The sequence below is a fragment of the Netta rufina genome (genome assembly GCF_964035555.1).
Source record: "Netta rufina genome assembly, chromosome: Z".
Lineage (NCBI taxonomy): Eukaryota > Metazoa > Chordata > Aves > Anseriformes > Anatidae > Netta > Netta rufina.
Genome location: NC_140126.1, coordinates 30716778 through 30732450, shown reverse-complemented (window position 1 = coordinate 30732450; position 15673 = coordinate 30716778). Strand labels below are relative to the sequence as shown.

Genomic DNA, 15673 nt, shown 5'->3' with positions numbered 1-15673 from the left:
GAGCAGTCATGGTCATTCACAGAGGTCCCAGATGACTGGAGATGTGCTAATGTGACTCCCATCTATAGAGAAGGAGGACCTGGGGAACTACAGGCCTGTCAGCCTCACCTTGGTGCCAGCAAAGGTGATGGAACAGGGCATCTTGAATGCAATCATGCAGTGTATACAGGACAGCCAGGGGATCAGGCCCAGTCAGCATGGGTTCATGAAAGCTAAGTCCTGCCTGACCAACCTCATCTCCTTCTATAACCAGGTGACCTGCCTGGTGGATGAGGGAAAGGCCACTGATGTGGTCTACCTAGACTTCAGCAAGGCCTTTCTCATGGTCTCCCACAGTATTCTGCTGGAGAAGCTGGCAGCCCATGGCTTGGACAGAGACACTCTTCACTGGGCTAAAAATTGGCTGGAGGGCTGGGCCCAGAGGGTGGTGGTGAATGGGGTGGAATCCAGCTGGTGACCGGTCACCAGTGGCGTTCCCCAGAGGTCAGTGTTGGGGCCCATCCTCTTTAAAATCTGTATTGATAACTTGGATGAGGGAATTGAGTGCTTCCTCAGTAAGTTTGTAGATGACACCAAGCTGGGGGGGAAGTGTTGATCTGCTGGAGGGTAGGAAGGCCCTGCAAAGGGACCTGGACAGGATGGGTTGATGGGCAGAGGCCAATGGGATGAGGTTCAATATGGCTAAGTGCCAGGTCCTGCACTTTGGCCACAACAACCCCATGCAGCACTACAGGCTTGGGCCAGAGTGGCTGGAAAGCTGTGCAGAGGAAAAGGACATGGGGGTGCTGGTCAATGCTCACCTGAACATGAAATGGCAGTGTGCCCAGGTGGCCAAGAAGGCCAATGGCATCCTGGCTTGTATCAGCAATAGTGCAGCCATCAGGACCAGGGAGGTGATCGTCCCCCTGTACTCTGCTCTGGTGAGGCTGCACCTTGAGTGCTGTGTTCAGCTTTGGGCCCCTCACTACAAGAAGGACATTGAGGGCCTGGAGCATGTCCATACAAGAGCTACAAAGCTGGTGAAGGGCCTGGAACACACGTCCTGTGAGGAGCGGCTGAGGGAACTGGGGGTGTTTAGTCTGGAAATGAGGAAGCTCGGGGAAGACTTTATTGCTCTCTACAACTACCTGAAAGGAAGGTGTGGGGAGCTGGGGATCGGCCTCTTCTAGCAGATAACTAGAGGGTATGGCCTTGAGTTGCATGAGGGGAGATTCAGGTTGGAAATGAGGAGACATTTCTTCTCAGAAAGAGCAGTCAGGCATTGGAATGGGTTGCCCAGGGAGGTGGTGGAGTCACCATCCCCGGAGGTGTTCAAGGAAAGGCTGGACCCAGTGCTTAGGGGCATGGTTTAGTGGGTGACATTGGTGGCAGGGGGATGGTTGGACCAGACGATCTTGGAGGTCTTTTCCAACCTTAATGATTCTATGAGTTGTGTTCAAAGATGTAAAGTCCATCTTTAGTTTTCCATTACCTCTGGTGTTTCAGAATATTGCTCAGTGTAAAAAACAGTCCACATGGACATCTCTCCACAAGAAGTCACTGTTAGGGTTACTACTTTCCAGCAATAGCACTAATGACATTTCTCTTGACGTGCCATCAAAAATGTACGTAGGAGGTCAGCTTGGCAGTGCCACCAGGAAGTATTTACTTGTGGCGCAAACCCCACTCAGAACCAATCTAGCTAAATATAGTACTGAAGGGACAAAAAAAAAAAAAAAAAAAAAAAACCACACAACAATGAACAAGCCCCTCCCTACTATGTTTTCCAAGTTCTTACATGTAAGTGCTCCAAGCAGAAGGTTTTACCTTGCTGATGTGCTCTGGTGCTTGATCTGGCTGACTGCTGAACTCTCCACCTATCTGGAGGTCACTGACACAGGAAATGGAGTCTCTCAGTTCAGTAAGCTTCTGGCTGCCCAGTACAAGGACTGTCTGATAGGGTTTGTGATCTTTATGCTACAAAGAAAACAGCATAAAAGGTTCAAGTGAAAACTACTTCAGTATAAGAACTGCTCTTGACTTGACAGCTTGAGGTATTTAATAGCAGCACACAGCACAACACCTTCCTGTTTAAGATTTAAACTTGCCTCAGCCTCTTTTACAGATGGAAATTACCAGTTTTATGTAGCAATATCTTTGTGTATACCAGTACCAAAGGGAAAAACACATTCTGTAAAAGCCTTGAGAAGTTACCACAGCTGAAGAATTTATCATGCTTCCTCAGTGGTGTCACTGATTTTAAATGCTTGGGAAAGCAGTACATTACCCAAGCAGAAGTATTAGAATACAGTTTAAAGGGTTTAGTACCAACCTTCTGAAATATGACAGGATAGAAAATGTTCAGAGTTAAAATCAGTTCTCCCTCTTCTACTAGATCTACTGGATTGTCTGGCCTCTTTCCAATTGCATGTGACTCCTGGAATAAAAAAAAAAAAGATACAAATAGACATTATATTGGCAAATTCTTATATACCATGATCCCTGGATAAAAGTCTGAGAAACTCTTCTAACCGTAACTTGTTTTCGACTGTCTTTCTGCAGCCTTCTGAATTAACAGCCTTGTTCCTTCAACATGGGAAAGTGAAAAATTGTGGTTTCAAACATTTCCCTTTATTCCTCGGCTCTGGAGAAACTGAGGTACTTTTGCCAATTAGAGACAGCCTACGGCGGCAAACCAGAATGGCTGAGAAACACGGGTTATGACGCTCAGAACTAGGGACTTCGCCTCTACTGTTTTCCTCTTTCAGCTCTACAGAAACCAGCTGACAACTATTTATACATTAAAGCTTAGATATCAACACAGGACTCTGCAAGCAACAATGCTATGCATTTTGTCTAGCTCTACAGTAAGCTCATACAATGCTCAGTACACTTGACACCCTACACAATGCTTTAGTGGCAGCCAAGTAAAAGCACTCATACAGCGGTAAGGGGCTGGAGTTCCTCCTTACCATGTTTGGTATCAACAGAACAAGAGAAAAGTTCCTGTGTTATCTTTCCATAAAATGTCTTTAATCTCAGTCATGATCTGCAGATTCAGATCTGCAAACATTTACAGTGTACACAGGTTAATGGGGAAATGGGGAGAGTAATGGGGAAAAAAAAAAAGCAATCAGTAGTTGGATTTTGGCTGTGCTAGGCAGCACTGAACTCCTGTGAGATGACAGGAAAATCTTACCATCTCATAGGCAAGAGTTTCTTGCCTGCAAGCCCGATCCACAATGATTCTTTCCTCTCTCCTCTCTAGTACCTTCTTTCTAATTCTGATGGACATAAACACAGGACAAAAACGTCATTAAACAACTTCTGTACACAATCTGTAGACATATTTCAAATAACACAGGGCACTACAGTGCAGCTTTCAAAGAGCAAGATTTCTGGCCATCTTAGTACAAACAACATTTGCAATAATCCTGTTTGACAATTCCTATTCATCATCCCAGGTTGTGGATTTCAGCTTTTTCTCCCCCCTCAATACTCAAATTACAGTTTGTTTGTGGGCAGTTTTTTAACATGAGAGAAAACAAAATGTTGACCCTGCAGACACCCTACAGACCCTTGCTACCTTTGAGGAAGCTGTTTTTTCTAGTCCTCATGCTTTAGAAAAATTCAATTCATACTCCAACAAAGAAGAAAAAAGGAAAAAAAAAAAAAAAAACAAAAACACTAATATTCTCAACCCCTGGAAATACTTTCCTAAAAAGAACTTCTAAAAAAACCCAAAGAGCGCAACACCTAGAATATTGACTACAATACACATATTTAACCACTGTGTGAATAACAAACCCATTTTAACTTCCAGGACAAGTCTATTCACCCCCTTCTGAAGGTTCCTGAAGGTCTTCAGGAAGATTTTAAAGAACTATATGGCCATAATGTCAGTAGTAACACTTCGGATGTTACAATAGGACTGTGGGTTGCTAGAGATAAGAACTAAAGATGTATTTTTTTATTTTTTACAGTAACCTTCTTCACATGCTCTCAGGAAGTTTCCTGTGTGCTCAAAATGCACTAATTCAGAAGCACCTAGGTTCAGGAATCCTCATTTCTTCCAGGAAGAAAGATGGTGTATTCTGTGTCATATCTTCATTAAAAAAATTAAAAAAAAAATCCAAAGTAACATTCAAGCAGAAGGCTCATACCAACTAGCTTGTCCTAACGTGGTGTTTCTGCCCTTAGAGTATTTCTAGACACTGCTTCAGAAAGTACGCCATGGCCTAGAAAATGAACATGCAGCTAACCTTGCTGTTGTGTTTGTTTGGTCTTCTTCCCTTCCCCCAAATGAGGATACAGACAGTATATGGTAGCAACATACCGAAGAGTTAGTAAACTGCTATCTTCAGGAATAACTTCCGGGTCCTTGTCTTTATCGGGAGACATTAACATATCAACACTAGGACAACAAAGAAAACAGTTATTGCACATTTTTTCATACTTAACAAAAATCTGTAAGTTGTTCTTAAAAGGAACAAAGACAGTAAAATGCAAATAAACAAGGCACAGCTTGCATAGCCTAAATCAACTCTACTGCCCTTATGCCCTGGTAAGACAGAGAACCAGAAGTAAAAGAGTCCTTGAATTTATTCCTGGCTTTCACAGACATTGGGCAAGTTTTCTCTGTTTCGCGTTCTTCCTAACATAGCACAGCTGTCTACAGAGGTGTAACAAGCCCCATGTGCGTCCAACACTTTTTATAAACTAAGAACGTCACTTGACTTTTTAAAATCCCACCCACCTGCTCCAATTTTCTGATGATATATGGCAAAACAGATTCAACCAAAAAGAACCATCAGCCTCAACCCATATGGCAAAGCTAACAACTCACCTGAACACATATAGGCAAGCCACCACATTCACACAAGCACTGACTGCTGTATTAAGGCATTAATTTACACCCTACTTCTTCCAGTGGGAATTAAACAACATTTCTGCTGAAAGCAGTAGGTCCACCCTTCCTTGCATCCTTCTTTCCATCCTCAGACCCTTTTAACACTCACTCTCTTTGTGCCCATACAGTTTCCAAAGTACAGCTAACTAGAATTTTTTGCTGTAGTGCAAATCACTGCAGGATGTAGGATGGAAGAGCAGAACTGGTTTGGCTGCAGTACTGATTTAAACAGATTATACAAATGTCATGCTTTCATACCATAAACAAGGATGAAATTTCTCACTAAACCACAGAATGGCCGAGGTTGGAAGAGACCTCTGGAGATCATCTAGTCCAACTCCTCTGCCAAGCGGGATCACCCAGCGCACGTTGCACAGGATGGCATCCAGGCAGGTTTTGAGTATCTCCAGAGAAGGAGACTCCACAACCTCTCTGGACAACCTGTGCCATTGCTCTATCACCCTCAGAGTAAAGAAGTGCCTTCTCATCAATACATTAAAAAAATAAAATAAAAAAAATCCTTCAGAACACCACATCTGCATCCTGTCACAGCTTTATAATATAAAGTTATTCCACATCACGCCACAAACAGACCCAACTATCCATGTGTAGGCTTCAGATTAGACACTATTATACTAGCATCACTTACCTTTTTTATTTAAAAACACAGAAAAATGCTGATTCAAAAAACAGTTTTTTTATTATTATTATTTTATTATTAATCAAGGCAAATTTTATCCAACATGAAAATAGTCTAAAAAAAAAAAAAAAAAAAAAAACCCACACATTTAAAATAGAGAAGTATCACCCACTTTGAATCAGACTTGATCTGTCTCCCCACTGCTTGCAGACTATATAAAGTCAGGGCTTATATCGCTGCTTATGTCATTGTTCAGGTTGAATCCCAACAAAGCTATGCAAACCTCTCCATATAGAGAAGGAGAGCACTCGTGGAATCCAGGAGGAAAAAAAAAAAAAAAGATTGTACTATCTATTCTCAATGTAATGCATGATTTGGTTATATTCTTTTTCATTATCATCTTCTAATGTCCTCCATGTCAACAATACTAAGCTCGGGAAGTCTATAATTGCAGTAATGGGTAAGTCATTAGAGCAGGACTGCACAGGAGTATACAGCAATTGAGAAACAGAAGTCTGGAACCAGCTGCTATCAGCTGACAGTAAGTAAACGTCAGAGATAAGGTTTCGGTTCAGGGTAGGTGGCCTACTTCTGATGACCCAATAAATTTATTCTGCACTGACGATTACTTGTATTTACTACTGTTTAGATACTTTCACACCATCCAGATGTACTCCAAAAGAAAAATAAGAATTTTTCTGTGTATTTCAAGTTACTGAGAAGATTCATTCAGACGTATTATTTTTAAAAAGAAACAAATAAAAACAATGCAGCAATTCCTTGCAACCCCTTAGAAAAAGAACCAACCTTATCCTTAAGATTCCCGCCAGAGGAACTACAGGCAGAGACAATTAAGTCAGCCCTGTATTGGATGCAGACTGCTGCTAAGGAATAGTCATTTTAAGCAACATAAAGAGTACTTCGGAGAATATACAGCAAGCATCAGCTTTAGATAGGGTTGTTCTCCATTCAGCACAGGTCACTGTTATGAACAGCCCATCCATTGAAGTAAACATAGCCCCTGGCAGGTAAAGCAATTCACAAATAACCCTTCTGTGGCCAATAAACACAATCTACATCCCACCAGCTTGCCTAGGCTGTTTGCTGAAGTCTTCCTGCACTTGCATCAGTGACCCTATTTACCTAAAAGCCCTGAATTTCTTGAGGTCCTGCCATTTTGTAAACATGCCTAGGCCCTTTGCTCTTTAAGCAACGTGTAGGTTGTTTGCAAGATTTGAAACCTACTGTTGTAAAATTCTACCTACATCAAAGGCAACAAAATCCCATTTTGAGAGAGGGAGTTAGGAGAATCTTATCAAGTAGAGGTAGAGCGCTGACAGTATTAAACTAGTGGATGCTACTTAGTGTCTTTGGTAACTGTTGTCCATTGTGCAAATTAATTAGAGCAAGAAGCCTTGGGCCCCTTACCAAGATTAGTCTCTTGATGGGAGCGTGAGCCTGTCTTAAGAAACTTGCAGAAACTGGTTCTGTGGATGGACAAGAACCAAGGAGCTCTTGTCAGGATGAGGATTTTGTGGTTTTGAGTCTGCGCAAACACAAGAGGTCAACTAGTGGTGACGAGGAAGAGTCACCAACCTTCATGCCCACAAACCCCGGCGACCACCACCAGGAGACATTGCACAAGTGCAGATGTGAGGAGGTTATGAAAATGACTTCTTGAGCTAATTTTAATATGAAGCAGGGACAGGTTATGTGTATGAACAGGCACATTGTATATGCATGTATATTGCATATTATTGCATATGCAGCTCTTTACATAACCATGGCAAGTTGCCATGTCACGTGCGCATGATTTTGGTGGGACTACTCCCTGTGCTGCATAAGCATTCCTACTTTACAGTCTTACTGATTGTGGAGTCTGTTTTCCACAAGTCAGTTTCCCTTCTACACAAGCATACGGTGTCAAACTCACCAGTACTTAACATATGCTTTCCTTCCCACCCATAGCATTAGACAGCAATCTCTGGCTGTGGCATCTGCAGAATGCCCACTAATCATCCAGGCCAGGAAACAACTCACATTCCCTAGGAAGCAGCTTCAAGAAGACACAGTGAAAAACACCTGTCATGCAAGCTGTTTCCTCATTTTCCGTGTAAGGCTGGAATGGTGGCTAGCACAAAGAGAAAATGACACTGGATTCCTAGGAGGCTGCGTGGACCTTTGTGAGCCTTGATACTGCCATTTCAAACTCCTCAAAGTCAGAAACCTTTGATTTCTAAAGGAACGTTACATGCAGAATACCTTTTTCAGGCTTTTGAATCAGTCTCACTGTATCACAGGCATTTAAGTCCTGAGAGACCTTGCTACATGGCCTTTTCTGTAGGCCACACTGGAGTAACTCCACTGCAGCGGAACCACACCACAAATGCTTGGTCCACAGTTTTAGGAAAATCTGCCTTGGTAAGGTGTATGGCTATTCCCTAGGGGAATTAAGCCCAGGTAGTGGGTGTCACGTGCCTAACTTACCAAACTGCACAGCAGAAAGCTTGCACCAGGCGCACCTCAGTCCCGAGGCAAGCTGCTTCAAGACAAAGAGCGGTCATACACACAACAGTGCACTCAGCTATGGCTGGGGGGAAATAATTACAGCAGATGCCCAAATTGCTTAACAGGCATTGAGATGAACTGTAGGATAGTGACAGGGAACAACAGGCAAAGGTCGCACTTAAATAAAGCATGCAAAGTACTACACAAAATTCACGTCCCCTTGGAAGAAGGCTAAAAATAAGAAGCCTAAGGCCAGGCCTGTGGTAATTTGGACATGGAAACAGAACATCAGCAAAGCCCTTAATCACCACGGCCTCACTTTTCTCAGAATATTCTGGCAACACAAAAAACTTTCTCTGTTTTAGAAATTAAAAACTTTGAGGATTCTTTAGTATTTTGCCTGATGCTTTTCTGCTAAAACAGATACCGTGTTTATACTACTCTCTGTATGACACATATTTTGAGGGCTGTACTTTCATCACCTTTGAGACACTAACGCTACGAGATGCTAAATACTAATACGGTAAGACACTAATGCTAGCTTAATGCAGCTTTATAACACATCCCTAGAGATATTTACAACTACCTCCTTCTAATAAAACAAGAAGGTGAATCAGAGCTGAAGAGAAATAAGGTACCTGTAAGCCTCACCTCTCTTGACCTACCTAAAATCCACACTGATCTGAGCCTAAGCCTACCCAACAAACCACTCCGAAGGCAGAACAGAGTAACATAGCCGAGCACCTCCAGCATTAAAACACTTCAGTCTCTCAAACATCACTACTGACACCCAGCGTAAATCTCTGTGCTGACTGACGGAACAAGGGGCAAAACCTGACTCTCCCAACATCTTGGTTATTTAAGAGCTGACAGGATCTTCTAGCTGGGGACTGCATTTTATACCTGCACACAATCCATACAACCGTGGTTTGCAAACAAGTTGAGCAGCATGCAAACTGTCCTTACTGAGTCAAATTCAAGTAAAGTGAAAGTGCAGTTATTCTCCTGCAAATGGAAAAATACACAGGTGCAAAAAAAGGAGAGATTCAACCACAATACATTGGGATGCACAGCAAGTTAAACAGCATTTAAATATTATTCCATTTCTTCTCACCAGAAAAGTCTAAATCATAAGGAATACTTAAAGATACACTGTATCACAAATATTGTGAAAAAGACTCTACTGTGGGTTTTGAAGCTTTATCCTGAGTCTAGGAAAGATTCCCTTACTCCTGCTGTACGAGTTTTCTTTTAAACACAGGTACAGCAGGAGTATCCACATCTTGCCATTTCTCTTCTAACCAAAGCAAAACAGCTTAACTTGCCAGAACTTCAGTCACAAGTAGCTCACTCAAGAAAATGTGTTTATATCCAACACGCCTTCATGTCAGTGCCTAGGAAACTATATTTAGACCAACAACAAGTGTGACCAGCAGACTGCACAGAACAGGTCTTGGTGCAGTCCACAGCTCTTCTCAAGGGACGAGTACAAACAGCTCAGAGCAGGCAAGTGAAAGTGATCAGAGGTGGTGACTTGAGGTTGGCCAATGTTAAGGAGAGATTCAAGAGGCTAGGACTATTTAATTTGAAAGCAAAAGCACGTGGAGATTAGGGATTGGGATTCCAGCCTGCATGAGGGAAAAGGTCACACCAGGATGTGCAGGTTTATCTTCATTCTCCTGCAAAGCCAACAGGCAGCTGCCAGATGATCTGTTCTTTCTCCCTCATAGACCCTCTCTCCCTTTTTGCCTCCCTTTTCCAAAATTTCTTGCTCGCAGCATCACTTTCCACGTTTTACTCAGCAGCAAATGGTCAGCACTGCTCTGTAACCCCAGCAAATGCAGACAGCAGATGAAATGTAGCAGTCATATATGGAAGGAGACAGAAGAGAAGAGCATGGAATAAAGGAAGGGAAATATAAAGCACAGAAAATCTGCTTGAAATTTAAGCAAAAGTAGCAGCATCAAGGATCAAGAAACAGGGTCACTGCAGAGAGTAAGCCACAGCACAGGAACAGGAACTATACCTACAGAGGGAGAACTTAAAAGAGTCATTTGCACAAGTGCTGCCACACCAGAACACATGACCTGTTTTTAATGCTAGCCTCTAGCATTAGCCTCTATAATGCTAGCATCAGCCTCTATTTTTCCTAAGCCTAGTAATGCTAAAAAAATCCCAATCACCAGGACTATGACAGCTGAAGCAAAGCACTGGGTTAGTTAAGTTAGCACTAGAAAATGTGAGAACGCTTAGCAAGTTTCTCCTCCATAGACAAGGCAAAATATAACTCACTGTCCTGATTTCTTCCTGCACTACAACTGTCCCTAAAGGGCCTGATTTCCGATTGGCTTCCCAAACTTTCACCATCACACACAACATACACACAGGTATGTTTGGGCTCCAACTTTGAACTCAGTGCTCCTGGGCTCCAATTCTGCATGTTTCTTGCCTTTTACTGAAGCAGTGTGGTACGTTCCTACACCTCCTCCTCCCTCTCAAGCACCATCACCATTTAAACAAACAGTAATTACCAGTTAATGAACATCTCAAAAAACGTTGCTGATGTTGGCTTTGCTGTCATGTTATCACCACAATTTGAAGTAAAAGCGTGGAAACATTTAGCAAGACACTCACCACACAACTTGTCCGATTTCATATGCACCTTGCACTTAGTGTACCCATATAGATAGCAACTCCAGCTACATTACCAACTTTTGCCTTCTTGTTCACATCTGAGACTGTCCTGGTTTGGCTGGGATAGCTGATTTTATTTCCAGCAGCTCCTTTGGTGCTGTGTTTTGGATTTATGATGAAAACAGTGCTGACATCACACTGGCATTTTACTTGTTGCAGAGCAGTGCTTGCATAGCAGCAAGGTCTTTGCTTCATACACTGCCCTGACAGTCAGAAGGCTGGGGGTGCACCAGGAGCTGGGAAGGGACACAGCCAGCAAAGCTGGCCCAGAGGAACAGGGGAATGTCTTGTACTATGCAACATTGTGCTCAGAAGTAAGAAGAGGGGAAGATGACTGGGGGAGGCACCATACTCAGCAACTAGCTAGATATCAGTCAGCTGGTGGTAAGCAACTGCCTTTCTGTCACTCTTTTAATTTGTGTCATCCCCCCTCTTATTATTACTCTTTTTCTTTTTTCTTTCTTTCTTTCTCATTACACTGCTTTTATCTTTCTAAGTGCTCCCCCTCCATCCAGCTGGGGGGAGTGAGTGAGCAGCTACCTGGGGTTCAGCTGCTTGCTGGGGTTAAAGCACTACAGAGACTAAGTTCATTCTACTCCATGCATGAAAGAGAGCCACCTCCACCTTGCTTTTACAAAAAAAAGTACATGCTTCTCCCTCCTTTGAGGAAACAACCATCAAGGGACTTGCACAAAGCCATACGTATAGCAACAGAGCTCTGGTGCATCTTTGTAACTGATGAGCTGCAGGCAAACCACCAGCTGTGACGCTTTCTGAAGCAATTGCTGTGTGAAATCCAGCCTTTCCTAGAGGTCGGGTAAGAGCAGGTGATTCTCACTACTTATCTGATCTGGCAGTCTGACGCCTCTCAGCCTTAACATGTTAGATCCTGCTGATCTAGCACCTGGATCACAGAATTTCTAGGTTGGAAGAGACCTCAAGATCATTGAGTCCAACCTCTGACCTAACGCTAGCAGTCCCCACTAAACCATATCCCTAAGCTCTACATCTAAACGTCTTTTAAAGACTTCCAGGGATGGTGACTCCACCACTTCCCTGGGCAGCCTGTTCCAATGCCTCACAACCCTTTAGGTAAAGAAGTTCTTCCTAACATCCAACCTAAAACTCCCCTGGTGCAACTTTAGCCCATTCCCCCTCATCCTGTCACCAGGCACATGGGAGAACAGACCAACCCCCACCTCGCTACAGCCTCCTTTAATGTAAAGAGCAATAAGGTTGCCCCTGAGCCTCCTCTTCTCCAGGCTGAACAAGCCCAGCTCCCTCAGCCGCTCCTCGTAGGACTTGTTCTCCAGGCCCCTCACCAGCTTCATCGCCCTTCTCTGCACCCGCTCAAGCACCTCGATGTCCTTCTTGTAGCGAGGGGCCCAAAACTGAACACAGTACTCGAGGTGCGGCCTCACCAGAGCTGAGTACAGGGGGACGATCACCTCCCTAGCCCTGCTGGCTGCACTGCTTCTTATACAAGCCAGGATGCTGTTGGCCTTCTTGGCCACCTGAGCACACTGCTGGCTCATATTCAGCCGATGGTTCTCCCCTTCCCGTGCTAGCACAAGTTTGCAATTCACCGGTCTGCAAATAGGAGCAGAGCTACATGGGAACCAGTGCACAACAACATGAGAACCTTTTTTCTTTCCCAGACCCAGTGCCGGCTGGGCAGCTCAGCACAACAGCACTGTCCCCTGCACCAAGCGTCAGGAGCCGAGCCCTGCACAGCCAGCCTCGACAGAGAAAGCAGGCAGAGGCTGAGGATGCACAGGGTCAAAAGTTACCCCCGTAGGGTGCCAGGGCCCGTCTAGGCGGTGTAAAGACTGATGTCTGGTTGCTTTCTTCACCTGAATTCCCCCTCTGCCACCAGGGCGTCCTACGAGCACATACACACACACCCACACACGGTCAGCGCTGCGCAGGGACGCCGTTACCTGCAGAGCGCCGCGTCTTTACCCGGTTCATCACCACGACAAGCCCACACCGTAAGGAAAAGCACAGCACTGCTCTATGCAGAAACGTTTTCCTTCTCCACTATTTATTCCAGAGGAAAATAGAAGGGGGGGGGGAGGAACCCACCCACCCCCGCAGCCCCCCGCTCCCGCGGCCACCTGCAGACTGCCCGCAGCTCGGCCGCCGTCTCCAAGCCGCAGCCCAGCTCCTCCGCCACGGCCATGTCGTCCTCCTCCTCATCTTCCTCCTCCTCCTCCTCCGCCGCCAGAGAGAGGTCGGGGGGCCCTAGCTGCTGCCGCCAGGCGCGGCCCAGGGCGCCGACACTGAAGGCACGGCTGTGCAGCTCCCCCACCTCGTACTCGGGGGCGGCCGCCGCCGACATGTTCGGCACCGGCACGGGCACGGGCACGGACATGGCCGCCGCCCCGCGACGCCCCCTGGGGCCTGTAGTCCGCCATCTGGAAACGCGTCACGTCCTCAGGGACATGCCCGCCCCTTCCGCTCCTGGAGGAACGCGGCGGGCAGCGTGGCAAACATTAATAATAAAAAATAAAGTCCTTAAAACTGTGAGGCGCTGGGGTGTGATGGGGGCGTGCAGTCTTTCGTCGCGCCTGGCTGAAAATTTCTGCTACGGAACCAGCTGGGTTGGGAAGGACACCGGCCCCAACCATCCTCCTGCTGAAACGCAAGCGTGGTGCTTGCCGAGCCTTTTTTACAGCATTAGGGTGTGCAGAAATATGATGAGTGAGGTTCTAGGGATATGTCTGTATATATATACATTGTGTATGTATATGTGTGTATGTATGTATGTGTATGTATGTGTGTATGTATATATATATATATATATACAGAACCTCACATATATATACACATATGTATATATATATATATGTATATATATGTATATATATGTATATATATGTATATATATATATATAGGCTCCACCTGTCCCCCCAGCCACGCAGGATTAATGATGCTTTCAGTTGCTTCAGGAGCAGCGTTTTAGAGAAGGTAGAAAGAACCCCACAGTGCACAGGTGCAGCATATTCTCCTGTTAGAGCACTTGGAAATCAGCCATAGGAACAGTGTGAGAAAGCTGCTGTTATCACCACCTGTTAAGAAAGAGGCACAAATAATCCTGGGTTGATCTAACCTGATACACCTTTTTCAAGTACCAATTAAACAACAGCGTTCTCACTCACTGCAAGTCAAAATACCCTATTACTTCTTTAAGTATGGAAATAGTACTTAGAAAGGAGGGGCAGAGGGTGAGGTTGAGACCAGAAAAGTTTGTGATCAGAGGTCAGGTCTCTGAAAGCTACGTGGAAGGGGCAGAATGCCAAGTGCAGATGGTGGTCACAGCATTTACCTGCAGCTTTTGCAAGAGAAAGTAGTTGAGAGGAGTGTGTAAGTACTTAGGAGTGGTTACAATGTAATAGCACAGCCTATGATGCAGGACCATATTTTGCTTCACTTAACAATAACAGAATGATCTACAGCCACGTTCCCTCCCCAGTTATATTTAGACTTGCACTGCATTTCAGTGCTAAATTCTTTCATCAGCTCTCGCTCACCTTTGCCTCTTAATTACAGTTATTATTCCTCATTATGGAAGTTTTGCTAAGCTTCAGTCCATTTTTCCTGTACTCATTGACACTGTTTGTTTCCTTTTCAGCTACACCCTCTGCTTTCTTCATCCATCACATTTGTGCATCGCGACACTCCCAAGCTCTGGAGGAAGCTCTTGATTAGGGACTGCTGCCCTCACTTCCTGCTGTATCCTCCCCGAAACCTTGTTGTTCCATGTTGTTCCATGAGGGGTTCTTATTCCAGTTTCCAATGCCACACCTGCCTTTATATATGTTTGTTGTGATCTCCCATGATGGGCATGTTCTGTTTATGTTATGAACATACCTTTCCCCTTTGTGCACTTGCAACACTTCCTGAAATTTGAAAACACCCTATCATGTATCTGTTGTAGCCACAGATGAGAGTAGGCTGTATTGATCTAAATGTTGGCATAAACATTTAGAAACCCTTTGGGCCAAAAGTAGTAGGATTAAATCCTATTCTTCCAGAAAACAGTTGTGTAATGTTCAGAGAAGGATATTGGTTTCAAAAACCTTCTTTGGAATACCAAGCACACTAAACAATGTGGAAATCAGTGAGCTGGATTTTGTCCCAAAACCACATGAAAATGACTACAGAATTCTACAACACAAGCCAACCACAGAGCTATCACAGAGGTCTGTGCTGCTGAGGAGCATGTCTGGAAGGCTCTAGAAACTGCTGTGCTCTACTTATACTTCTTGGAATGATCAGTAAGATGTATGAATCTCGTTCACTGCCTCTCTTCCTTCTCCCCATGACAGGTTTGATTTTTTGAGTTCTTCTGTATTTTAGGGGTCTGTTCTGTATTACTTAAAAAAAAAAAAAAAAAAAAAAAAGTAGTACATAAACTTCATGCAGCACAATTGGGTAAGTAAGCTCCAGGAGTAGCTAGTGCACGCCGCTCAAGGAATAGCTAAGGTGAAAATACTATAGCCAAACACATTGAGTGGTGAGTAGATGATATGTTTTCTCTTTCATTTCCCAACTTCAATACGAAGAAGTTACATACCTATAAAGCAACTTCACTCAACCTAAATCCTTTTAAGAACAAACAGACCTGTTTATATTTATGGCTTGGAACCAGTCTGCCCTTTATACACTAGGCACAAGGAAAATGTGCATTTTAAAGTTTCCAATAGTTACTTTTCTCTGATGAAGAGACTTCAGTGTTAAAAGAAATTAGGGATGTATGAAGATTTCAAGCAATATAAATTCAGGCAGGTAGGAAACTAAATTCTCTAAGATGGGAAATTCTGAAACCCAAAGAGCATTGAAAGACTATCAGAGCTAGATGAGAAGTGGAGATGGTATGCAAGAGGGATGGAAAACAAGCTGGAAAAAGCACATTACATGCAAAGGAGAATAAAGAGAA

The 15673-nt window shown here is 44.2% G+C and overlaps 1 protein-coding gene across 3 annotated transcripts in view; it reads right to left on the bottom strand.

Moving 5' to 3' along the window:
- Positions 1-13106, bottom strand: part of SNAPC3 (small nuclear RNA activating complex polypeptide 3) — a 28914-nt gene extending 15808 nt beyond the window's left edge. For all 3 annotated transcript variants that reach the window (XR_014619310.1, XM_084305470.1, XM_084305469.1), the window contains exons 1-5: positions 12848-13106; positions 4316-4393; positions 3179-3263; positions 2312-2416; positions 1807-1956 (exon numbers count right to left, since the gene is read on the bottom strand). Coding sequence is in view for 2 of the 3 variants with exons in the window: in XM_084305470.1 (XP_084161596.1) it covers positions 1807-1956; positions 2312-2416; positions 3179-3263; positions 4316-4393; positions 12848-13104 (675 nt within the window). In the remaining variant the exon portion in view is untranslated. The remainder of the gene's footprint in view (positions 1-1806; positions 1957-2311; positions 2417-3178; positions 3264-4315; positions 4394-12847) is intronic.
- Positions 13107-15673: the final 2567 nt, after the last annotated feature.